Genomic DNA, 26,428 nt, shown 5'->3' with positions numbered 1-26,428 from the left:
ACATTTACAAATACGAAGAACTAGATTTAAATAATGTTAAGATTGTGACACAGAAATTCAAGAAATATAAATTTGTACCCATATCCTGCTATCCTCAAGTCATCCTTCCAGGGAAAAATTCACACCAAAGGCACCACAGCACAGGTTCAAGATAAAGGGTTAAGAATAACTGTACATTTCTTGGATTTTGCATGTCTCAAACTTAATTTACCAAAACACACTTTTTGCATTTAATTACTTAAAACAAACACTCAAGGAAAAAAACTGTATCAGAAACACCATGTTTTTAGGTGAGTAAACATACAGACTACCTGCCTTTAGACACAGACTATCCCTTCCCTCACTGGAAACAAAATTTCTGTTGTTGCTTCAAGGAGAGAAACATCTCCCCACCCCCTGCCTCTTTATTTAGGCAGCTTTAGGACAAAGAGGCAAATGATGCACTTAACTTGACTGAAACTGCTCCAATTGAGCAGTTGGAGGTTGTACTGTAAATCCATGTTTGAGAGATTAATTCTTATTGCAGAGTGTCACAATATGAAGAACTAGTGTATTTAATAAAGCCGCTGCACAAATACGTTCCAGCTTCACAGAGGCCAAAAAGTTTTACAAGATAGCAAACCTACCTTTTTCTTTCCAATAATTTAGAAATGCACTTTTATTCTCTAATTTTTGTAAGTTAAACAGCACGTTCACAAACAGATTTTCAGTATCAGCTAAACAAACATAGGACCCAATAATATAAAACCTGTATTCTAAAGAACGATGTGATTAGTTTAATAATTAATTCTGTTCATCAGGTAGAATGTTAAACAGTAGTGTTTGCCAGCCCATGCTTTTGAGGTCTTTTAAGCCATTGGTTTTTTGTGGTATGGGATTGGGTTTTTTATTTCTTTTTCTTTTTTTTTTTTTTTTTCCTTTTTTTTCCTTTTTTTTTCTGTTTGGTTGGGATCTTGGGGAAGTTGGTTTGTGTAGGGGGGCTTTTGTTTGTCTGTTTTTGGGGATTTTTTTCCCTTGATCATTATGTTTCACATGTTATATATTATACTGACCTAAATAATGAAGTTAGCACCATATTAAAAACACGTATTTGGTGAAACAAAAAAGATTTAGAGTATTTTTAAAGTTGTTGGTAGCTTCTTTATAGAGAAAAAACCACTGTAAAAACAGAGAAGCCATAGCAACTCTGTAATACTCACACATGAAATAACATATTGCTCAAAATTCCCATAAAGTATTTGTTTTTCTATACAAAAAAGTACAAATTCCAAGTGCTGGCATATCACTCGGAAATTTAAGTAGGAAGCCAACGTGCACCTGAAAGCAGCTCTCTGTGAAGAGACCTATTAAAATACTGCTCGGAAATACTGTGATTTAAACTACATCTCTCTCATGTTTTAACCAACCATGAAGAGTGATGAAGTTAAGTTTAATTACCTGGTACGGTTCTACAGTACAAAATGAAGGTAGATTCTGAGGCCAGTAAAAACACATTTTAGACCACAATGCTACTTTTAGGTTTGCTAATATTTTTTTTTTATATATAGATATATATATATATGTGTATATCTATATATATAGATATATCTATCTCTATATATATAAAAAGGTCAGCACCACAGGTTGTCCAGCTTGCATTCTAGACAACTAACAAAACCTTTCAACAATTTAACCATAGTTAATAGATTTATGGCATTTGGTTTACATATGTTATAAAGCAAAGCTATTAAAACAAAGTAATTCACTTTGCTCACTTTTGCACACAAAGTAATAGTTTAATAAAATGAAAACCAAACAACATTTGTTTGAAATCAAAACCATCCTCCCAAAGTCCGAAGTTCTAACCCTAAGCAGAGAGGAGTCCTAACGGTTGATAAAGTGGCATATGGTATTAGCTTTGACACAGAAAAGGGAAAGTGAAAGCATTTTATATATATAAAGCAAATTTATATATATAAACAGTCTCACTAACAAAGCCAGTTAGTAAGAGTGAACAGATTTCATTGTGACAGGAGAGGAATCAAAGCTGTAATATTCTCTCTCCCAACTGCTGTGTAACTCATTACCAGCAACAGGATTTAAGAAATAAAGGAAATTACAGCTTCTTTGAACATTCAGCAGAGCTGCCAATCTTATTCTAATATCTTTCTCCACTGGCATTTGCATCTCACCAGATCAATCAGCAGGGATACTTCACCAGACTCTTCCTAGCCTTTCCCCAGTACACTGTCTTTATATTCTGAGTGTCTTCAAATACAAAAAAGCCAAACCCCAAACAATTCAGCCTCCTTCAAAAACAAAGAATACTTCTGAAGTCTTCTCCAGAAACCATTTCTAACTGATTTCCAGAAGGTCAGGAAAATGAAAAGGCTGTTACACTTGTACTGAAGATTACTAAAAGAATAAAATACTTTAAAAATACATTAGTAATGTGCTTGTCTGTTTCACTTAGATGTAAGATTTTAATCAGATGTGTTAGACATTGCATGAATTTCCATACTAGAATCCATGGCTTCAGAAGCTGAAGCATCGTTATCTACTTTCTGTTCCCCAAACACTTCTGTTCTGTCTGGAGACTCAACCCTGTTTCTCACTTCTGTAACCCCCGGGTGATTTTTTCGCAAGTGCTGGTTTAGTGTACCCTGGAAAGGAAAACATTTTCCACAAATCTCACAGCGAAAGGGTTTGTCATCTGTGTGACCACGAATATGATACTCAAGTTGGTCCTTACGGGTATATTTCTTTCCACAAAACTTGCACACAAAAGGAGTTATTCCCATGTGCAATCGCATGTGTCGATCAAGGCTCCCTTTCTGGTTGAAAGACTTGCCACAGTAAATACAAATTAGCCTCTCATTGTATGGATACCAATGACCTCTTGCATTTCTTTCCCGTGGACTATTTTCATATCCTGGATTACTCACCATGGATTCACTGTCAGCCCCTTGCACCAAGCCCTGGACATCACTATGCAAGTGACCTGTAGGTACTCGTTTTTGGCGTGCACGACCCCCTCTGAAACAGCTCAGCATTGACCTTGAAGGACTTGTATTGCTCATGCTTCCAAAGGTTTCTGACACACCTGTCACCTGTGATGAGGCATGAGTAAATGAATAAACATGTTGTAAGACAGACCCATAGGAACCAACGTTTACTGCAACCACCTGCTCTCCATCCACCATTTCAGTGTGATATCCATCATCACCAAGGGAAGAGCTATCAGAGCAGCTTGGTCTGTCAGACTTTTCCATTTTAACTTTCACCTCTGCAATCTGACTTTCCCTTACTATCAGGTCTCCTTGGTCATGATCACCTTCAATCTGAATCTCATATTCAGAGATACTCCCGCTGCTGCCTCGGTCTGAATGCCCTTCTTCTTGCAGACGACTACGAAGAGTTTTGCCTGGAGTAGTTTCCATCCGAAGGTCGCTGCCTGCTGTTGACTGTCGCACCTGAGAGCAATAGGGAGGAGATATCTCAATAGGGTTGGCAAAGTAGCTGCTGTCTTTAACGCCATTACGATTCTCTGAATTTTCTTCGGCACCAACAGTAACAGAATCAACATCACCAACACTGATCTTTGAATGAATACTCTCCAGTATCTGTGTGCACTTGTCAATGACACACTGCATCTGTAGGAAGCTAGCTGCAGTCAGAAAACTGACAACGTCCTTCAGTTGCAAGGACATCCTTCCAGTGTAACAAAAAGAAAGCAACTGTTCAAAAACATTGGGGTTTTTAATAACTGATATGGATAGGCCACTCATGGTGCTTAATGCTGAATGGTCGCGGAAATACGGAGAACTGGCAGCTAAGACAGCTTTATGGGCTCGGAACGGCTGACCCTGGATGTGCACGATTATGTCACAGAGTTTCCCTTGCAAGCGGAGTTCATTTAACTGGCTCAGAACAGTGTTGCTGTACTCCGGCACATCAAACTGAATGAAACTGCTGCTGTCCATTTCTACAGATGTAAAGAGTAATCTGAAAGAAAAATTAAAATATTTAAAACAGAGAATGAATACGGAGTTCTCCATTTCAAAAATAAATGCTTGCAAATGTTTAAGTCACATCACCCCATTGATCTGTTAAAGGTGCATTACAACAAAACATTTAGCATAAATACTCCATACAATAAAAAAGTACAGTCTTAATTTGAATGATTTGAAAGAAAAATGTTTGAGCCACCCATGGTTTTCAAATTTTTTAAAAAACAATTTCTCTTGTAATTTTAGTTTAGTTTTGTTTTTTTTAAACAAACCATGGTGTGAACTTTGAAGCTCATCTAACACAGCAGTGATTTCCAAGCTAGAATAATTTGACATTCAAATTTTAACCTAACTTAAAAGCCATGGGTACTTAAACAGCAGGAAAATGACATTCAAAGAGGCCTTAAAGAGATGTATAGAGCTCCAAACAAAAGCTAAAGAAAAGGACTTTTCACAGATTACTATTGTAAAAAGCATATACACACACACTATCAGCCTGAGAATGTTGATCTGCAACATTACCCTACATTTCCAAGACTGGACACTAATCAAGCGCCCCAGAACCCTCAGACTTTTATTGCTATTCTAGTTCCTATTAATGCAGAAGTCTAAAGACATAATATTGCCACCATACCTGCTTTTCCAATTGAACAAACAGATCTCAACATCATCCATTGACTTCAGATGCAGGAAGCATATCCAATGTATCACAATATACTAGTGGATTTTTTTTCTATTATGTTACATGCTGTAATGGGACACAGGAACAATTTAAAACAAATTATGAAAATTCAGGTTTCTAAAGAGAAAATTGACAAGAAGAAATAAGATTAAAAGCCTAAAAGGAAGCACTGGAGCTCTAGCAGCTGACCCTCACTTAAAACTAACATTCACAACCTTCAAACATAGAACTTCTTTTCAGCAGACACAAGAAAGCCAGCTTCCTGTCTTGACATTATGTTTGACTTAGAAAACTGGCAAAAACTCTCACAGAACATTCAATATCAAGTTATCAGACTTGCTAAATATGTTCTCTAACTTACCAGTGTCATTACCCATTAAAATGGGTAAATGGGACTTCGTTTGAGTTTTTTTTGGCTGAGATGTATAAGTGAGAAAAAAGACATTTTCTAGGCTCTTACATCTGAGGTGGGAAATAAGACTGCAAGATGGCTACCAGAAGTGATATGACTGCAGCAATCTCTTCAGAGATGGCTTTGGCAGGACAGTTCTTTTATTCAGCAAGTAAAGCTACAAAACAAATCAGAGTTATGAGCTGATATAAGTAACAAATCAAACAGCGAACACATAACCTATCCCAGCTGTGGGGTAGTTACATGGCAAGATTAACTTTGCTTTTCTGAGCATCCCTGTTTGCTGTACAGAGAATAACTATCCCAGTCCCATGCAGAAGACAGGAGTTTCAGCAGTTGGATACATGTTTGTGTTACAAGTGTTTTAAGGTCACTTAAGGAATCACCAGGGAGGAGGGAATGCACCATCACAATCTGTCACCTTCACTTGTGCCTGACAGGGCAGCGCAAGCTTCTTAGAAACCCAACATAGGGAACCTTTAATTTGTGGGGCTTATTAGCTATGCACAGATGCAATATCAGCCATTCCTTATTAAGCTCTGCTAAATTGAGGAAGAGTTTGTGTTGAGTAGAAGTGACATGAATAGACAAGTTACCTGAGTCAGGAACTGTGTAAAAACCAAAAGACCAGCCTCCAGCAGCAATAATTTGGCATTCTAGTCTAGGATGTACAGAAAGTATTTGTGACAGTGGAGTTCCTCCTTGTCCTATACTTCCCTAAGGGCTCTCACCCAGCAAAATGGAGAATAACTTACTCCTGGAGAAAATACTAAAATATAAATTGTCACCACTAGCACTGGTTCAGACAGAATAAATGAATTAAGGATAGGCACCTGAGAAGAAAGAAGATGGACATTTTATGGCTTATGATAGAGGGGAAAAAAATTATGTTCTTTTCATCATAGAATCTCTAGATGAATTCAGGGTCCCTGGGATGCAGCCATGCATTAAAAATGGACTGCAAACACATACCAGAGAAAGCATGAGAACCAGAAAGACACCAAGGAGACAGGAATCCACTGTGATCCTTGCCTATCATGACTGTTAGAACACCCTACTATCTCTCATATGCATATATGTATCTGTAAGTAACTCTATATCCCTGTTCTCAGAGTTGTTTCATCTTTCTTCTGGGAAACAAAGAAGCTTATTTTCCTTAAGATGCTAGGAGTAAACAGCACATTCTGGCCACAAGTGGGGAGGATGATGGAGTCAAAGGTCTGTAAGTCTGTTCATCAGTGTAGCAGAAAAGCAGTAAAAGCCCTGCAAGAGGGATCAAGGGAACATACAGTGTTGCTTTGAGAGCAAGCAAACAGGTCAAGTACACACTGTCTAAAAGGCAGTGCACAACAAGATTCTATACCCAGCTGCTCTTAAAAAACAAAGAGAGCAAGCTATAGCATACTCTTTTGAGTACTTTTCTACCTTAGTTCCTTCCTTTGCAGGTACATGCTTCCTGTAACCTTGAAATCATCTGTGGAAAACTGGGGTTAAATGACAAGAATTTTGAAATACAGCAGCAGTCGACAGAAGGGAACCCTTCTTCCAATTTCAGCCACAACCTTAAATCTCCAGCTAGAGGAGAAGTGACCAGTTCCCAATGGACACCCCATTCTGGAGCAGGCCTCCCTCCCCCTAGCAGGGACAGCATTGAGGCTGCAGTAATTTTGGCAGGGTTAGTACCAGAGCATGCCAACTTCCTCACATCAATTTAGGAAAGCAAGACCTGGGGGGGAAACCTAGGCATTACACACATCAGAGAAGCAGGCATCATTTGCCATGTTTTATTGGTGAATAAGAGCCAGAAGAAAAATTATCTTATTTATTCACAAAAGTCCCTAATGTCACTATCTAGAAAATAAAAGTAATCCATAGATTATATTCCCATACACAAGAAGGTTTTATTTTATTTGTATATAGGATCAACTTAGCAGCTCCATGATAAAATTCTAGTAACATTAACCAAAATAATGTTCAGCAGGGTACTGTACCATAACAATACTCAATTATTCATCAGTGCTGGCAGAGCAGTAGCACTTTCAAGACAACAGTATTTATGGCTGAAACATTTCTGAGAGAATCTGGGAAGATCACTACAGTTTGAAAAGGCTAATAAGAACCCCCCCCAGCTTTTTAACAGCTTCCTTCAAGTTGAAACATCTCCCTAACCTCTTCTCTTTTGGCGTCAGGCATATAGCATTAAACCGAAGCAAGAAGGTACTTTAAAATACAAAAGAACTTTGGACACAGCCACTGTATGCTCTAAAGAAAAAAGAAATATGTCTGCAGTTAAGCAGACAGTCATAATGAAACTTATACACATAACATTCCTTACAGAATTAGCACAGGTGAAGAAGAAAAAGAAATCATGCTCAGTCAGAAGTCCCATTCGGTACCTTCCACAGTATTTCAGCACATGCAGAGGGAACCTGTGTTATTTAGGCTCAGTACAGTCATATACACAATAGCTCAGAATTATGACAGTTTTATTTGCAATATATAAACTTGAGCATTTTGGGGGGTAGTGAGAACTCAGACAACTTGAGCTGGATTCAATTATCCTTTTGGATCCCTTCCAAATGAGAATATTCTGTGATTTTGTAAAGTCACAGCAGTGTCAGGTACACTCATTGTTAAAAATAATGCATTTTATCTTGCTTTAGCTTTCATCCCTGCCTGGGAGTTAGTGTAAAGTTAGGGCATAGCCCTGCAAAATTTGAGTCTGGCACCTGTCTACAATTAGGTCCTCTCTTAACCTTTCCTCAAAAGTAGGTCAAAGTGTTTAAAGTTTTTATAGCTATTATGTATCCAAGAAACTGGCTAAAGGCACAGGCCAAAACTGCACAGCGGGTTCACTAAGTCCTACAAGGGCTCTGTGTTGAGTCTCATGTCTATTTTGTAGCAGATGATGCAGTCACACTCAAAAGAATCATATAAATTCTCTTTGCATCTGCACTACATTTATTTATCAGGGTTTTATACAGCAAATATAGCCCATAAAATGGCTTTAGTAGTAGTGGATTGCTGCCCTATGTTTTTAAAGAAAAGTGTTCATTGAAGTACCTCTGAACATCAGAAGGATAACATTTCTTATTACATTTCAAAAGAAATTTCCTTTAAAAATTATGTTCTATGAAAACGCTTATTTAATTTAAAAAACAAGAATAGATGTTGACAAACCACATTAGGTATTTAATTTTACTGACATCATACAGTAGCAGTGGAGAAGCATCATATAACTATAACACGAAGCTGTGTGTCTGCCAATATAGTATTAATTTCTGCTTCTAAGTCTGCACCTGTTTAATTTCCTTCACTCACTGAAGTATGATTCACTGTTCCCACAGGCAGGTGAATGACACAAATTATACTCATTTTAACTCACACTAACATGAAAAAAGATCCCGTGCATTTTCTTAAATTAGCTCAGCAACAAGGAATCCTTGAGAAAAAAACCCACATTACAAACCATTACTGTTGTACATCTGAGAACAGAAATGCATAGAAAAGCCAGGAGGGTCATAATGAAAGTTAAGACAAAACCAAACCAAAGTACTCTATGACACCAAAAATGCCTCTACCCAGCAACAAGCAGCAGGACAAGAGGAAACAGCCTCAACCTGCAGCAAGGGAGATTCAGCTTGGAAACTGGGAAGAATTTCTTCACTGAAAGGGTTGTTAAGCATTGGAACAGGCTGCCCAGGGAGGTGGTGGAGTCACCATCCCTAGAGGTGTTAAAGAAATGACTGGATGTGGCACTCAGTGCTCTGGTCTGATTAACAATGTGGTGATCAGTTAAAGATTGGACTCGATGATCTTGGAGGTCTTTTCAGCTTCAATGATTCTGTGATACTCCCTCCATACACTATGCTCAGAACACAGAGAAAGGGCAAGAAAATAAGCAGGTATTTGTATAAATCAATGCACTCCTCCCTTGCATTTTGTAGGACATAGTATTTGCACCATCTGTGTGAGAACTCAGGACATCACTGCAAATATAATTCAAGAGACTTTTAACCTAGGAATGTTACCTTATCAGCTATGATCATGGAAGTTTTTGGGCAAAAGTCTTCATCACTCTTACTCTTTTCAGTGATGCATTTGCATCACTCTTCAGATTTACAACAGCCACACTAATTAACACTAGCTGTATCAAAGGAAAATGGCCATCAAGTATGTCACAGGCTAGGGAGGGTCTCCAAGGCACTCTTAAAATAATCTTTGAAAATAGGGGAGTGACTGATTATAGAACATTCTACCAGTTTATACTTCTAATAACAGTGAAATACTAATTATCCCTTAAAAGTCAACATATAGTGCTCTTGGATGGCCTTAAATAACATGCCACACAGCATTGCTGTACTGAAACTCCATCCCCAAAGCAGGGTAAGCTACCCCACTGATAAAAAACAGTTTAATTTTGCAGCCAATAAAAAACTCCAAAACTAAAGGAGGGTAAGAAACCTACATAATCTCCCAACAAGTGAAGTACAACAAATTTCTAATAATACAAGCAGCACTATTCAAATATGTAGAATTGGTTTTTGCATTAATTCATCACTTCCTCCAAAATGGCCATTGGAACCAACGAAGTTAGAGGAAGTTTGGCCAAATTATTTGTAGGAAAGCATACACAAAAGGTGTATGAGGCATATTATTAATTGGAAAACAGCCTTGAAAGTCAGTCTGCTTCATGTCTGGTTTGGACTACAATACAAAATCTGTTAGGTGACAACTACACAACAATTTAAAACTTTATTACTTTACCTCCTAAAAATGCAGGAAATGCCCACTTCCTCAGAAACACAAGCCAGTTAATACAGGCTGAACTGTAGTTACTAGAAAACTTAGTTCTTACATTCTTGTATCCGTAGATAACTGAACATCCAGTGAAAATCATTATTCCTTCTCTGCAGCCAGACAGGCCACGTTCTACCAAAGTACTGAATACCTGCAGTGAAACCACAAGCAAAGCTCCTGCCTGGCAGGTGAGGTCTCTGGCAGTGCTGTGGGACACAACCTCACTAACTCCCTGGGGAGCAAAGCAGTAACCCCTGACACTCAGTTCAGTAAGGCTTTATTAATTCAAACATTTGTCTAACAAAAATTTAAAAGTATTTATTTTTACCTCACCAAGATTCACAACATGTGTACAGAAAATCACTTCAAAGAGTGGATGATTTTAGCATCAAAATAAAATCAATTTATTCAGATGTATGTACATACATGGACATGTATACATACACACATGCCAGCACCAGCAACGCTGCAAACTCATTCTCAGTGGTCAGCATGGAACAGCAGAGATATTGTTGGAACTGCATATTTAGGATTTTATAGAAAAAAAGGACCCTTTTATTTGAGCAAATATCCACAGAAAGCAGATAAGAAGTCCAAGTGACACTTTCATCCCTCATTCTCTTAACTGTCTTCCTCAAACTGCTTGCCTGTGTGGAAGTGATTGAAAAGGAAAAAATGAAACACCTATCAATGCATAAAACCAGTTTCACCTAAGAATTAGAAACCTCAATAGAAATAATCTCTAAATCTTGACTCTAGAAATCAAATTGCCACAAAAGTAATTGCAGGCACACATCTATTTCTGAATGCAAAAAAAAAGTTACCAGGAGGCAAACTGGAGTTAAGCCAAGATCAAAAGGTGCCTTCTAAATAAAACTATTCTATGTGTCTATGATTCCAGTATGAACAAATATATTCTGCCAGATAAAACAAAGGGGCATGTTGATGATACATACACTTCAAATCAAAAAGATCTTACAAGTAATGATCAAAAGCTTTTATTTTGTGCACAAATTTCACAATATCCCCATTATGTAATGCTAAATAGCCACATTTTCCAAATACCTGACAACTTTGAGATGCCACTTCCGTTATAAAAGAACTCCAGCCTGTATTTTGAGAGTGAGGATATATACACAGCTGGAACTTTCACAGAGTGGGAAGAGAACTCTTGAACCTCCTGATATTACAATTTTATTTACTATCAAGATAATACTTCATCACTATTGTGCATTTTAATCTGTCCACTTTCTTCTTTGTTTTTGGTGGGGTTTTGTTATTTGTTTTTCAACAGTAGCCATTCTTCATCAAATTGTTGACTTTTTGGCTCCGATGTTTCTTTTAAGTAATGAAGTGACTATGTTCTCTAGCTATCAGCAACATTTTTTGCAGTAGATTTACAAGCCGCAAAGAACACATTTTCGTGGTATTTTCCCAGCACACTACTCGGGACAGGTGGAACTGTTTGGAGCTGTCCCTGGACCGGCAATGAAACACAAGCACATTCTGATCCAGACGTTGAGTATTCTGCAACACGTAACAACTGCAGTGCAGCTAATCCTATCGCACTTTGTTTTCCCTTGGAAACCAGGCTCACTCACGTTAATGTTTCTGAGACTGTTCAGGTTTGTTTCAAATTAACTCTCAACTCTGATTTACTCTAAGCCAATTCCAACTCTACGCGCTGTGCACGCCTGCCGGGATTTGGAAAGACCTTTGCATTACGGAGACTGGGGTTTCACTAGAACTTCCACCTTCTCTGATGGAACGTTAGCAGCTGAAAGGTCCCCCCAGCTCCTGGCAATGAACACCTCCCCGAAAGGGGCCAGGTTCGTTCCTCTCCAGTCCGCCGTGCCGGGGATTTTACGCCCCGCTCGGGTTAGCAGCAGACCCCGACACAGGCGCGTCCGCCCTCCCTCCCCGCACGCCAAAGCTGCACCAGAACCACCGACTCGGGTTACGCGACAGCTCCTGCCGAGGCACGGCCGGGCGAAGGCCGCCTCGACGAAGCCGCTGCCGCCGCTCCAGGCAGCCGAACCGAGCCACGGCCCGCCGGGCCGCGGTCGCCGCCCCCGCGGGGCCCGTCAGGCGCCGGGACCCCTCCTGAGCACGGCCCGTCCCATGGGGAGCGCCGCGCCGCCCCGGGGCCGAGCGCCCCTCGCGCGCCGCTCACCTGGGGCTGTCCGGGGCTCTCACATGGCGGATCCCGGCCGGCCCGGCCCGCTCCCAGCGCCGCTTCCCGCCCGCTCCCACAGCCACTCGCACCCGGAACTGATTCCGCTGGCGGCCGTTCCGCTTCCTGGCGACGCCCCGGCAGCGGGCGGCGCCCCCGGGCCGCTCGGCAACCCGCCCCGCTCTCGGCGCGGAGCCCGGGCGCTCCCCCCGGCCGCAGTAGGGCGGAGCTGCCCTCGCAGCGCGACTCCTCACGAAGGCAGAAGGCTTTGAGCATTGGCTGAAGCCGGGGCGTACGTGGGCAGAGCTCTTCCGAGAACTCTCACCGTATGCAGCTCCAGAAGAGAACCCAGAGCCATACTCCGATGGGCAGTCGCAGAAACAGCGAGGGAGCTTTTGGGGGAGGACATCCCCCACTCCAGCTGTGAACTGACACCTTTATTGAGCAAAGAATTAAGACATTCACCTGTGCTATACTGGCCTTGTCACTCACAGAAATCACTTCAGCAAGCATGTGCTAACTTTTTTTTGTGTTATCCTGCATTTGCTTGTAGGTCAGGTAGCGCAACGATTCAGTTTATGAACCAGACAGTTCATGTACGGGTTATCATGTACTACTTGAAAACAGTCAGTGACTGGTGCCAATAGGTCCTGCTGCGATATCCACCCGGTCTAACCAGACACCACATTCTGTCTTCTGGAGGTATGTCTTCCTCTCCCTTTAAGACACAGAACAGAATCTTCATACATTAGGCATTGAATGCTGATCAAATAAAGCAGTGGTCTGGGAAGCATCCTGGCCAGGACACAAATAACAAGAGTTAAATAACACAAACACAAACTCTATTTGTTCACTCAGAGAAAAAACACTCAAACAACTAATTCTGAACAGGCAAAAAGCATTTGGCTCATTATTCCGTGTTCAGTAAATGTAACCAAAATAGAAAATTAATTTTCTTGTACTATATTCCATTTGAATTTGCTGAAGACTGAATGTCTTACATAAATATTGACTTCTCTGGGTATTAACTGAACATGCTTTCACTGAGAGTGAGCTCAGTTTTTGCTTACGTAGTAAGCAGTGGTTGGGACAGTTCTGCAAGGACTGAGCAGATGGAGGCTGGACAAAATCAAGTGCTCAGTATAAGTACCTAAATTTAGTAAAGGAGAGAAAGAAACCTCACAGGACAGTAAGGGAAACTTTATCTTTAGTACTTTTCACAGCATGAAATTTCCTTCATACTCAGGCAAGGAAAAAAAAAATCTATGTTATCTGTACCTACTTCAACTGTACCAAGAGGCCTTTTGGACATGTGATTGCTGCTACTATGAAGTGAGTGTTCTGGAATTTTCCTATCAGCATGTACATTCTCTATTGTAACTTCAGAGATCACCATTCTGCAAAAAAACAGTTACAGCAAAACCTGTTTCACAAATTTGAACTAGCATGGAAGCCAATTACCTAAAGCAGCAAACAAATGGGTCTAATTCCACAAATTCATCAAACTTACTGTGTCATAAAAATCAGGTTTTAGTTTAATGTTTTCTTAGACTAGGCTGACATGTTATCATTATTTCAAGAAGACACATTACTAGATACACTTTTTAATATATTTAATAAAGTTATATATCAACAACTTTTGGAATTTGTACTTTTGAGCACTTATTTTGGCAAAGTGAAATATTAAATACTAATACTAGACATGCATTCCTTTCATTCAAGCTTAAGAAAACATTTACAAAGTTGACAGATAACATTTATTAAAACGTTATAGAAAAAAAGGGGCATGGGACTCTTCTATAAGAAGAAAATATTGAACAGTAAAATTAAATTAAAACCATGCTGTACAATTAGGACAGCAATATTTATAGACAAAACTATCCAACCTCTGCAATACAGGCATAACATCTCACAAAATATCAAGATATGCAAAGTTACTATTATAAATGACTTGTTTAGAATAAAAACTTATAGCTCATTAAGGAAGATTCACTTGACTTGCATAAACAGTTACATTTCTGAAAGAAATATGGAATCCCATGAATAAAAAAAAGGAGCAGCAATCGACAGACACAGGCTTCAAGCAAAAATCAGAACTTGCAATTTAAACACATTAAAAATACACCATCTTCTTTTCCAGCATCTTCCCCTAGGCCACTGATAGTTTACAGCTAATAGCTAAATAAGCCAAGCTACCCAATGAAGCATTTAAAAGACAAAAAAAACCCAGCTTTCCTTTGTTGCTTTGAGAAAGGTCCTAATTCTGTTATAGCAAAACACGCAATGTACTGCTGTGCACTCTCATAATTCAGAGACAGTCATCTTGCTGGCACCCAGGCAAAAGTATTGAGATTACAAACCCTGATATGCCTCCATTCTTTCACGATCAATTATACTGGAACACTCGACACATCAGCCTTTGATCATCTGCCTTGCTTATGACACAGGACAGTTTCTCAAGCTTAGACACACCTCAGATGAAAAAAGCTGACCAAAAACTGTACTGACAATATCTCCTAGGGTCTATCTCCTCACCCATAAAACTAACAAGGAAAGTTTAAAAAATGAAACAACAAAAAAGCACTCTGCAAACCAACACTGGTGTGTGAAATAGGAACTTTCTCTCTCAAAAGGGTCTGGTATACACCTAAGCAGATTGTAACCCTGCCAACAGTTGAATTTTTCAGAATGGCAGTTACACAGATTCCATGGTAATTAACATCATAGTTACAAAATGGAATGAAAAGGAGCTTAGCTGTAGTATCATTAAGTCTTCTTACCACTACCAGGACAATGGCTTTGAAGCAGCAGGAAAGTCTGAAAGCCATCTGGGTATACAAAATTTCTAGTTTTCAGAAGACACTGACTTTACTACAGCCAACAGCCACATCATCAAAGGTAATGAAGCATATGGGAAGATTAATGAAATTCATCATATACATACGCATTCATATTATATATATACATATATATATATATATATATATATATATATGGATTGCTTCCCTCCTCCCCACAAATAAGAAATAATTTTCCATACCTTGAACAAGACCACTCCATTAGCAAAGATCAGAAGCTTGACAGAAGCTGTATCTGTATATCTTGGCTTGCTATGTTCAACTGCACTGGCCACCAGCGGCAGGGACTGCAGGGGTGACACATGGCTAGCGTTTGCAGGCTGCCCTGCACTAGTCAAAAAAAGTTCATCGTGCACAAAAAATGGATGAAGCCAAAATCTCAACCAGACGTGCACATAATGATTCTGCTTAAATATATTTAAGGAAGAGTGGCAGCTGCTAGCAAGAGGTGCAGGGAGACACATGGAGAAGATACTCCTGGGTACAGGTGGAGAAACTGAAGAGCTGCTCTTGGGAAAACACCTGAAGAAGTCACTGAGAACATGTATAGACACACTCACAGAAGGGCACACTCCCTGCCTGAGGAGATTCACTTCTAAGATGACTTTGGCCTACAGCTGAGCCCTGCCAGAGCAGGTACACCTCTGAAATAACTGAGTTCCACAGAAGAACCAAGCTGGAACAGACACATCCCTCAAGGGACTGTGGCCCAGTGTCACCATGCATAGTGACACTGACCAGGCCAAAGCACCAGAGGAACCCCACTAAGAAATGCAAAACATCAGACAAGGAAGTGTGCATAGGACCCCAACCTCCTCTGTGACCTGCCACCTTACTAAAGGAAATGGCAGGAACTGAATACAACTCTTGGTGAAAGCAAGGGAAACTGAGAATACAAAGGCAGGGAGAAGAGGTGTTAGACTTAAGCGGAGCCTGAGAAAGATGGTTTAAGTGACTTTTTATCTCTCCCCCCTCCCCCCGCCGAGTACCTGAATTGGTGATTAGAAGTTGGACAAAGGGCAATAAACTGAGTTCAAGAAAAACACCCCAAGACAACTGTTTCACCTGTGACATGCAAAAGTAAGGATTTTAGACATGTGTCTCAAGCTGTCTTTGAATCATCAATCCTCTCAACCTGATCTCAGGACAGTCAGATCACTATTTTCCTGCAATCAACTGGTTTCATGTAAATTAACAGCAGAAAGCCAAGTGCTACAAAAATCAGTGGAGCAACATTTGCTGGACTTTCAAGACAATGCCATAATATGGGGTAAAACAGCAAGAGGCAAATACTAAAAAGTTACTATTCATGCTAAGTCATTAAAAAAGGACATGGTTCTATAATATGATCTACTGAACCTGTTATAAAATCTTTAAAGTGTCTCTCGCAGTACATTTAATTTTAAAGCTTTATTTCAAAGTAATCTAACTGCAAATAGAAGTAACATTAAACCTTGAAATATCCCATATAAAAGTCATTCCAAGCTGGTAAAAGAAACAGTTTTGCTGGCAGCTCTGTAGTATGGTCTGCGTTCAACATTTTTGTTTTTTTTTTGACCACAGTTTTCAGACTGGTTTTTCTGTCCAGCCTTTTTTGTGGTTAAATGGGAAGAGGCACCCTTAACCTTTTATGCAAAACTAAAGTGACAATTGGAAAGGGGCTGAGAACCAATGTAATATACAAGATCATTCTTGAAATGAGTACGAGAATAAACACGCTGGACATGTTCAAGGCCAGGTTGGATGGGGCTCTGAGCAACCTGGCCTAGCTGAAGGTGTCCATGCCTATGGCAGGAGGGTTGGAAGCAGGTGACCTTCAAAGTCTCCTTCCAACCCAAACCATTCTATGAAACTAATGCCTTCCTTCAAATGTGATGATGGTACTTGCAGAAATGACACCATGTATGTGGTAAGGCCTTGGAGAATGGAAAAATAGGGCCACCGAGTGCGAGAACCCTTTCCTCTACCCTCATGTAAACAGGCAAGCATTATAGTATTCTTTAGTATTAAAAAGGACAGTGTTAACAGTGTGTAAACAAACCATAGAGGGAATATAATTTCTAAGTTTAAAAAAAATACTTATTAAGTATTATGGTTTGGTTTTTTAGTTGTTTTTGTTTTTGGGGGGTTTTTTGTTAGTTTTTTTGGGGGGGTTTTGTGGTTTTCTTTTTTTTTTTTTTTTTTTTTTTTTTGGTTTTGTTTTGTTTAAATACAAAGTGCTATACATTAAGCAGGTTACAGTGTTAGTGAGCAAAATCCCTGTTTCAGTACCTTGATCACAAAGGTTAAACATGGCCACCATGGTATTTGTAGAGTTCAATTAAGTGCTAAGAACAGGAACTCTGTGGTGCTGATTATTAATGCCCATTGCCAGCAATGGGTTCATTGTACTTGGGAACATCTGTTTTAACAAAATTCCATATGAAAAAATATTTGAATCACTAGAAGATTAATAATTAAGAGCCTCTTAAAAAGAAGTTTTTAAGTAGAATGCCAGTAAAGAAATTACAGTAATTACAGCTCACTGAGTAGAAAACCCTCAGCTTGCAGCAGACATCCAGGATACAGTTCAGTTGTATCTTAAGACAATTTGTAACTGGGAGTTCAAAAAAGAATCTGAACTGTAATAATCTTGGTGTGGTTTTGCTTCACCATACAGGGTCATCTGTTCAGTACATTATCCTGCACACAGCAGTGCTTAATACAGAAATTGGGGTCAGACAGGCTTAGGTTTTTAATGCTGGTTAACTTTTTCCCCATGTGGACAGCACTGTACTTGGTTATCACCTCTTCCTATTGTATTCTATGTATGTTCTTTCCTTGTCATATTTCAGTAAGCTACAAAGAAGCTTTTGCTTACCAAGAAGCAATTGCTTTTGCATTGGACTGCATTAAGCTTTCAACCCCAAAATCCTGTTGTCACCTTTTCAACTGATGCCTTTACTCAATCTGCAGAGCTGGCAGCATCCCTTAGAACTATACACATTCCTCCACCTATCTCCATGAATGAGAGCCCCACACACAGATCCTCATCTTAACATAGAACAAGTGTCACTCCCAGCAAAAATACCAGCTTCAGACATAAGCATGGTACCATGTTCTGCAGTACCATTAGAAGATCCAAATCACATACTTCCTACTTTTTTCCACAAGCAACTCTGAGGAAGCAAACAACTCTGCTTGTGATCATCAGTCACAGTAGTTCAGTACCAAGAATCAGTATTATATACTATTCAAATAGTAAAGAATTAAAAGTATAAATACCTATCAATAACTATGTAATTTTCCTAAAGCAAGTTTCTAAAACTAGATAAAAGTTCTCACAGAAGTTTTTGTACCAATAACAAGTCAGTTTATGAATCCAGAGTTTGGTACTTGCTACCGTAGTAAGCCACAAATTTTGAACAGAAATTTACACTTTAAATATTTGATTATTTTGACTAAGTTCCAAATGTTACATTTTACTTTAGTTGGTGTCTTAGTTTTTAGTAAGACATACTTATTACACACACTTCTAGAAGCTCTCATAACACAGTAATTAAAATCTAATGAAGTCAAGTACAGCATTAGACCCTAGAAGAGCAAATAGAAAGTATACTTCAGTATACATTAAGTTTATGTAGTGAAAACTCTAAGTGCATTACAGACTCTAAACAGAAATCAGCACAAAATTAGACACTTATTTTACTGAAGATGAATTTAAAAAAAAAGATGTATAACTGAAATCTAAACCACCTTTACCACGCCTTTCATAAAGCAATACAAAAAAGGCTACTGAAGGATGCACACTACCCAATGATGCTTCAGCTTGAGGTGGAATTCTCTTCATTTTTTCTTCATTTAAATGTGAATCGTGTTAGCCAGTTTGGTCCTCTTAGTTTTCTTTTCCTTTAAGGAGTACTACCTGAATTTCTCGTTCATCTAAGTATTTCCACGATTTTTGTCAATTTAGAGCTGAGTTTTACTGTGAATTTAGAGGTCTTGTAAATACAAGATGGCTTCTAAATACTGCTGTGATTACAATCCATCTCAGACCTCATTTTGCAGGCACATTTCAGATTAACCACATACACTTCCCACAATAAACACCTGAAGTAATACTGCAGGAAGCAAAATACATTTCATCTGTTTATACCAGCATACTTATTAAAACTTTTGTTTTGAGAACATACAATAGCAAGTACCAGACATTATTTGCATAATTAGTTTATTTTTCTTACTCTACTAAACAAACGTAAGCACTAATGTCTTAGTTCATCTCAGTAGTACTCTGCTCAGCTTTAGAAGCCTGATAGGACTTGGTACAAGAGGTCACATGGCGATGAAAACTGTCCCGCCACATAAATCTTTTCCCACAGATGTTACACTCATACGGTTTTATGCCTGTATGAATTTTCATATGGCCTACAAGATGGTGTTTCATTTTGAATTTCTTACCACAGACACCACAGCCATAAGGTCGAAGACCAAGGTGCATACTCATATGCCGATCTCTCTGACTTTTGTGTGTAAAGCTTTTTCCACACTGACAAGGATAGAGCTTATCAGCGTGGGAGAATCCAGTGAGAGACGTTTCTTCTTTAATCCCAGCAGCCATATCAATGCTTTCACCATAGCCTGCTGCCATCATAAGATCCTGTCTGTGAGCACTTAAATTTCCATCTGCCCTTTCACCGGAAAATTCTTCCATAGATGAGCCATAGAAGTCAACTTGTTCATCATAATTACTTTCATCTGCCTGTTCATCAAATTCTGCTTCCATCTTTTTGTCAGCTATGTGAAAATCTTCAACACCTGAAGACTGGATTGAGTGATCTGCCTGGATGGTATTCATGGATTCAGAAACTTGGTGTTCATCATAAGGGTTATCAACGCCTTCACAGTCTTGTTCAAACCTTTCTGGTTTCACATGGATCCACCGCTTGTGAGACATGATACTGGGTTTGCTATACATTGGTCTGCTATACTGGTACTCTGCACTATCACTAGTTCCCTCTTCCCCATCCTGACTGGTCATTCCAGTGCTAAGTCTGTCATGTTCTGTTGAAGAATTACTGGGAAGGTACTCATGTTCTGTCAGCTGACATGACAGTTCATCTTTAGAGCTCTCTTCTTCGTTTTCACCGTCTCTTAGTTCCTGCACTTTGTGGAATTCTGTCTGTCCTCCAGAGCCAAGTTCAAAGGTTTCAACGAGGCCATTGTAGCTACTACTGCTTGGGGACTGATGGTCACTGCCATGATTCATCTTCTGACACAGAACTGTTGGGTTTCCCTCAAGCACTTCTGTGCACTTATCCACTACGTGCCACATCTGAAGGAAACTTGCTGCTGTCAGATAACTAACAATTTCTGGTGCAGGCATTACCAGCCGGCCTGTATAGGTAGACAGAAGAATGTTTTCAAATACTCTGGGATTCATCACATCAGGCAGGACTATTCGCCTGCTGTTTTTCAGGAGAACCTGATCACAGAAATAAGGTGAACTAGCTGCAAGAACAGCTTTATGGGCTCTGAAGAGATGGCCCTGAACCACAATGGACACATCACATAATTGTCCTTGCTGGCGCTGTTGGTTTAACTTCTGCAAAATGGTGCTAGAAAAATCTGGAAATTCCACTCGAAAGGAGCTTGACCCAGACTCCATTTCATTACAAATTTAGTGTTGTGCTGTAAGAAGAAAATATAAAATAAAAATAAGAAATAAAATTAGAAATTCTCCTTGGTCAAGTATTGACCTTTCCATTTTCTTCTACATTTTTATTCTTTTTTCTTAACAGACTCACATGGAACTCAACCTTTCGCCACTGTTTTATTCCCTCAAGTCATCTCACTTCTCTCTTCTGAAAGCTGTACTAAGGCCATAAATTGCTATACTAGAATATTTTGCTCTGTTTCTCCTCTTCAAGAGGACTCACCAACTACAGCAAGAGCTACAAAGAGCAAACTATCCAGTTGGGATAGACTAAGCATTTCAAACACGAGTTTAGGCTAATGAAACCGTTATTTCATGAAATTATACAGCAGAGTTCTAACTCCAGGATGTCTCACAGTTTGTACCAGCATATGAAAGATCTTATATTTCAAATGCCAACAAAATCATCTCATTTGTCACCCAACAAACACTGATTTTACTCATGAAATATTTCACTTAAGATTAATTTTTCAAAAGCAACCATATCAACTCACAGGATGACACTGGAAGCACAGGCAGAACCTCACCAAGAGTAAGGTTTATGACCCTTCTCACATATTTCCCCATTGTTTCACTAACTGAAAGGTGGAACAGCAACAGCTTGTACAGTTTTTAATTCCAAGCTTATTGAGATATTTGGGTTAGGGGTAGGATTATAATGTTCCTTTTAGAGAAATCATACAGAATTTAAAAGGTCGATCAAGAAATTGATACCTTTGCCACACAGAACTTTTCCTGCTTGTTCCTTGTGTATTTGTAACAACATAATAATTACATGACAGAATCTCAGCTAAGAGCTCCCAGATTTTCACGTGTGTATTCTCACATAATCCAGATGTCTTACAAAAAGATTAACAGCCCTTTTAGCAGTAATGCAACTTTTTCAAATGCATACTTGAAATTTTAAATTGAATTTGAGATAAATTTGCACGTTATTGTAATTTGAAATGGCAGAAGTTTAAATGCCACTATGAAAAACCAACATTAACTGCTTGAGTAAGTTAAACTTGTGCAATTTTTCTATTTGATAATGTGTAAGTTGAGTGCTGTGGGATTTCTGAAGAGCCATGGAGCAGCAAGTGGTTTCAGTGGTCAAGGTCCATGAAGTTGCCACCCACATAATTGCAGAAGACCACCTTAAAATTTGCTGTCTTCAGTACTCCTCAAGTTCTTTTCCTCAAACCGCCAACCCTCTTCAGAACTGAATCAGCTACCAATACTTTTCCAGTGAGCAACAGAATACTGCACCTGCCAGTTCAATTGTTAATTTTTCTTACCACTTTGTTTTAAAACAATTTGACATAATTATTTAAGTATTTCAAGTTATCTTATACCTTGTGTATATTACATCAATTTTTTGAAACAATCAGATTTTCTTAGACAGATGCAGTTCCTTACCCCCCTTCAGAATATTCTCAGATTTAAGATTCTATTTTTCAATATCTGCCTATAAAAAAATAAGCCTTCAGAAAATGTTCAACTTAAGTTTAAAAACAGATGCCTGCAGAATTCATATACCACTACTGATAATCTAAACTGCCATCATTCAGCAGGGAGTCAGCATGTGACCACAAAAACATTTCCAGATGACAGCAGACTTTTTTGTATTTTAAGTTGTCATGCAGACAAAATGTAAGCGAAATATTTTCAATTAGAAAAGCCATACAAGTCAAGCAAACTGGTTTTCAAAAGGAGTTTCACTCCCTCCTTCTACAATCTGTTTCGTTTTGCAGTTTTACTCCAAACTCATACAGAAAAAAAGTCTTCCTACTTCAATTAATAACAATTTAAAAAACAATCTCCATGTTGGAGCATTGAGTAGAACATACAAGTCACATTTAATTTGCTTTAGGATACCATTAGTCCTAACAAGTGCCAGCAGGGAGCTCCTTGCCGTCTCCACGCGCAGGCCCGCAGACCTCGATCTCTCACGCTCGCAGCGCCCCGCGACGCTGCCGCGGCCGCGCCCGCGGGACCACACAGGCCGCAGCGCCTCCCGCGGCCCGCGGACCCGCCGGTAGGCTCCGGCAGGAGCGGATCCCGGTCCCGGTCGCAGCGAGAACACCGACCCGGCCCGAGAGAGCGCGGGACCTGCGGCCGCGGGGCGCGGGAAGGCCTCGCGCGCCGCCCGCCCCGCCCCAGCGCGGGCCCGCGGACCGGGGCCAGCGGCAGCAGGGCCGCCCGGGGTCCACGAGCAGCAGCGTCTCACCTGCGGGTCGCGGCGTCTCTCTCATAGCGGGGCGCCGTCGGTGCGGCCCCGGCCCGGCCCTACCCGCGCCCACCCCAGCCCGCACCGGAAGCAGCTGCCCCCCTTCCTGCAGGCACTTCCGCGTCCCGGTCACGTGACGCTCGCCCAGCCCTTCCGCTCCCCACCCGCAGGGGCTCTTACCCGGGGCGGTGGCGGCGCCCCCTGCTGGCTCCATTTGGGAGCGGATGGATTTGACCGGAGCGCTCAGTAGGAACGGTTCGCCCCCCAAAACCCCCTGGGCCGAGATGTGCTGTCCCGTCCTGTCCTGTCTTGTCCCTTTGTGCCGCAGCTGCTCCCCAGGCGAATACTCTCAGCGCTGCTGTGAGCACTGCCAGGAGGGGACCACAGACAGTACAAGTGAAGCCCGCCGTCCTCGCCGGGCGCTGGCGCGGCCCGCGTGTTCCGCACAGATCCCTGGTGTGCTGGGGCGCGGGATTTGTCCCACCGCCAAGCCGTTCCAACGGGCACGCAGCCAACACACCCGCGTCGGAACCCTTGCACCGCTCGGGCTCGATCCTGCCCCGCTGCGGCCGGCAGAGGGCGCCGCTCCCCAGAGAGGCCGGCCCTGCCTGCCGGGCCCGAAATCCGCCCCTTTCTGCGGGAAAATGTTCCAAATAAACTGATAAAAAATTAGTATTAATTAGGCTTCATCTTTAATATTTTATTAAAAAACGGACGACAATATCTCAGTTTTTAAATGCATCACAAAGACTTCAGCTGGATCGTCCTTCCCGGTTGGTTGGCAGCCGTCCATGCAGCCCGGGCTGGCTCCGTGTGCGCCGGCTCCGCGCACACCTGGGCAGAGCCCTGAGCACACCTGGGCAGAGCCCCGCGCACACCTGGGCAGAGCCCTGCGCACACCTGGGCAGCGGCCCCGAGTACACCTGGGCAGAGCCCCGCGCACACCTGGGCAGAGCCCCGATTACATCAGGGCAGCGGCCCCGAGCACACCTGGGCAGCGGCCCCGAGCACACCTGGGCAGAGCCCCGAGCACACCTGGGCAGAGCCCCGAGCACACCTGGGCAGCGGCAGCAGCCTCGGCAAAGCTCTCAGAACCGGAGCAAGAGGTTCTGTGGGGCAGAGCTGTCCCAGCTCTCAGCTCGTGCCCGTGAAAATCTCACTTGAGTGAAAGCCATAGAGGTTTCCTGTGGCTGAACTGGAGCAAGAGAACGTGCTAAAACCCTGGGGTAGGAAGGAGAGCAAGCTGTTTCATGGGAGCTTAAGGAGTTCTCCTAGACAGAAGCCATCCCCACTTTAGCAAGTACTATATCTGAACAGAATTTGGTGTATTTTCAACTCTAGTAGTGTGCATTCACATATTAAGTACATATCCTTCCTACATTAATAGGACTGGAATTCTAATAAAAATTGTAATACAGAAATTAGAAAAGAGGGAAGATGTTTAACATAACACAATTATGTAGTTTTCTCTTACAGGCATTATGAGAGTACATGACCAAATAAACCACTACATAAGAATGATAAGCAGTAGGGCAAGGAAGTTTTGAGAGATGAAATAGCACACAGCAAGCCAAAGCATTAAACATGAGTGTGGCATGAAAAACACTTTGGATTTCCTTCATGTGATCAGTTCTGAAGTCTTCAAGTGGCAACACTGACTGCAGGAGCAGGGCTGCAGGGTCAAGGCTAGTTTGTTAAATCAAAATTTATGTTTTACAAAGGAAGCAAATGGAAACAGCATTAACTGATGTTTGTATGCTTTACTTTCTCCTGAGGTTATGGAAGTTTGGGTCAAATTCATGAATGATCATTCAGCTAAACTTAGAGACTATATTTTTTCTTCCTTGAATGCTTTTCTTATTATAACATGTTCTTTAACTCCTCTGTATTCCCTGCTGTGATTAATTTAAATAATTTATTTTTAAGGCAGTGGGTTTTATACCTTTTCTGTTATAGCAAGAAATACAGTGTTCTAATAAGTGAACTGAAAGGGAATTTTTTTCTTGAGATTTGATAGGCTGACACAGGTGTCTCTCCAAAGCATACTTGTTTGGATTTTGAGATGGAGATAGTCTGCATCACCTTGTCTTTGTTAACAAAAGGTCTCTATAATTCTTGCATGATAAAATTCTACAATTTTGAGGATAACAGCTCTTTAGCTTCACTCTGATGGTGAAAAAAATGTCTTTAGGTCTGTCCTATAATGTTCATGTATTCTGAAAGTTTGTATTCTTGGTACGTGTCGTAAGATGACACTGGTTATACTTTGCCGTACGAGTCAGATTTTAACTACAAAACTACTCAGAAGGGCAAACCAGTACTTGTGGATTCTGTGTAGTTATACAGAAAAGTTTCCTTCTCCAGAAGACTTGAGCCTCAATGCCACAGACCCTGCTCAGATGAACCTTTTGCTGATTTTCAGTGCTGGAGAACTTGTCTCAGAGACAAATAGGAAGGGTATTTTTTCTTTAGTGGGCTTCTTCGGAGTTTTAAAATTTCTTTATCTAAGTGGGAAGAAAAAATTGATACAGCTGTAATTATGTAGGATGGGTCATTTGCATGTTGTTAGTTTTGGTTTTATATTTGTATAAAATTTTATATTTCAACAGACAGACACTGTCTCTAAATGCATCGTAGCACTACTGCTCAGAAATAGAACAATCTATTGATTTCCCCATTATATTATTGAAGAATTAAAAAACCAGTGAGCATTAATGGAAGCCTAGGAAATAATGATGTGTGTATCAAATATTTATTGTTGGCTCATAAAAAAGGCAATGCCACAATGATAAGACAGATGCACTTTAAAATGTAAGAAAAAGAATTGTAAAATTTTATAGCACTCATCAAGAACAGGAAGGTATTCAGTTCCACAACACCTTTAAATTTTAAACAGACACACATTGCAAAGTCCCTTGAGCAAAGCTTAAATAATACATTATAAAAATATAAATTTCATTCTGCTTCTCCCCAAAAAGGGATGGCTGTGTGCTGAGAAGACCATCCTGTGTTGAAAATAGACCCCAACATTGATGCGTGCAGAAAACAAACCAACCAAACAAACCTCCATTTATGATCCAGCTATAGGCTTGTTTTTATTGTACTTATAAAATATACATAGCCTTTTATTGAATTGCCTGCTGTCGAAATCTGCAAGAATTTTATTGCTTTTTACTGTCCTGGAGAGGAATAAAGCAGCAGCCTCTGTGTAATTTCATAAGAAGCAAGGACACTAAATCTAATTTTGCTGGATATTGGCTCGATCATAAAAAAAACAAGCAATGATCAAAATTTAGAATTTTGGAATACGGAGTATCTGTATATTTCTCCTCATTTTTATTTTTAAAAAAATCTATTATGTTTATATCTGAACATAGACCACATTACAGTGCACTGTGTGCACTATTGTAAGCTTTGCATTTATATATCTCTCATGATAGGTGCATGAGTCTGTTCCAGTATTAAATCAGAGTCTGCGCACTTTTAAGCAGTATCTCCTTTCTTCCACTTTGAAATGGAGTCGAGTAGACTCTGAAATACAATGAGAATAAGGTAGATTTGGCTATTGAATAAAATGCTTTCTTTGCCTTTTATCGCCTTTCCTCTGAACTTA

The 26,428-nt window shown here is 40.4% G+C and overlaps 2 protein-coding genes across 7 annotated transcripts; both read right to left on the bottom strand.

Moving 5' to 3' along the window:
• Nucleotides 1–836: 836 nt before the first annotated feature.
• ZBTB34 (zinc finger and BTB domain containing 34) lies at nucleotides 837–12,142 on the bottom strand. Of its 3 annotated transcripts, none has more exons than XM_059486220.1 (3): nucleotides 12,057–12,142; nucleotides 4,624–4,737; nucleotides 837–3,984 (listed from the first exon to the last, which is right to left on the bottom strand). In XM_059486220.1, exons 2-3 carry the CDS (start codon nucleotides 4,662–4,664, stop codon nucleotides 2,463–2,465), a joined length of 1,563 nt encoding a protein of 520 aa, XP_059342203.1. In that variant the 5' UTR covers nucleotides 4,665–4,737; nucleotides 12,057–12,142; the 3' UTR covers nucleotides 837–2,462. The 3 variants fall into 3 exon arrangements, with proteins under 3 accessions (XP_059342203.1, XP_059342204.1, XP_059342206.1); XM_059486221.1 differs by lacking the exon at nucleotides 12,057–12,142 and adding an exon at nucleotides 5,033–6,132; XM_059486223.1 differs by lacking the exon at nucleotides 4,624–4,737 and having other exon boundaries at nucleotides 12,057–12,137.
• Nucleotides 12,143–12,421: 279 nt separating this feature from the next.
• ZBTB43 (zinc finger and BTB domain containing 43) lies at nucleotides 12,422–22,910 on the bottom strand. 4 transcript variants are annotated; one of them, XR_009419772.1, is made up of 4 exons: nucleotides 22,436–22,507; nucleotides 19,352–20,581; nucleotides 13,339–13,453; nucleotides 12,422–12,851 (listed from the first exon to the last, which is right to left on the bottom strand). XR_009419772.1 is itself a non-coding variant. In XM_059486199.1 (2 exons), the coding sequence occupies exon 2, from the start codon at nucleotides 20,556–20,558 to the stop codon at nucleotides 19,164–19,166; it is 1,395 nt and encodes a 464-aa protein (XP_059342182.1). In that variant the 5' UTR covers nucleotides 20,559–20,581; nucleotides 22,816–22,910; the 3' UTR covers nucleotides 17,010–19,163. The 4 variants fall into 4 exon arrangements, 3 of the variants coding, with proteins under 3 accessions (XP_059342182.1, XP_059342183.1, XP_059342181.1); XM_059486199.1 differs by lacking the exons at nucleotides 12,422–12,851; nucleotides 13,339–13,453; nucleotides 22,436–22,507 and adding an exon at nucleotides 22,816–22,910 and having other exon boundaries at nucleotides 17,010–20,581; XM_059486200.1 differs by lacking the exons at nucleotides 12,422–12,851; nucleotides 13,339–13,453 and having other exon boundaries at nucleotides 17,010–20,581; nucleotides 22,464–22,653.
• Between the last annotated feature and the right edge of the window lie 3,518 nt (nucleotides 22,911–26,428).

The sequence above is a fragment of the Ammospiza nelsoni genome, chromosome 20, assembly GCF_027579445.1.
Source record: "Ammospiza nelsoni isolate bAmmNel1 chromosome 20, bAmmNel1.pri, whole genome shotgun sequence".
NCBI classification, from domain to species: domain Eukaryota; kingdom Metazoa; phylum Chordata; class Aves; order Passeriformes; family Passerellidae; genus Ammospiza; species Ammospiza nelsoni.
This window is presented reverse-complemented; position numbering and strand designations above follow the sequence as displayed.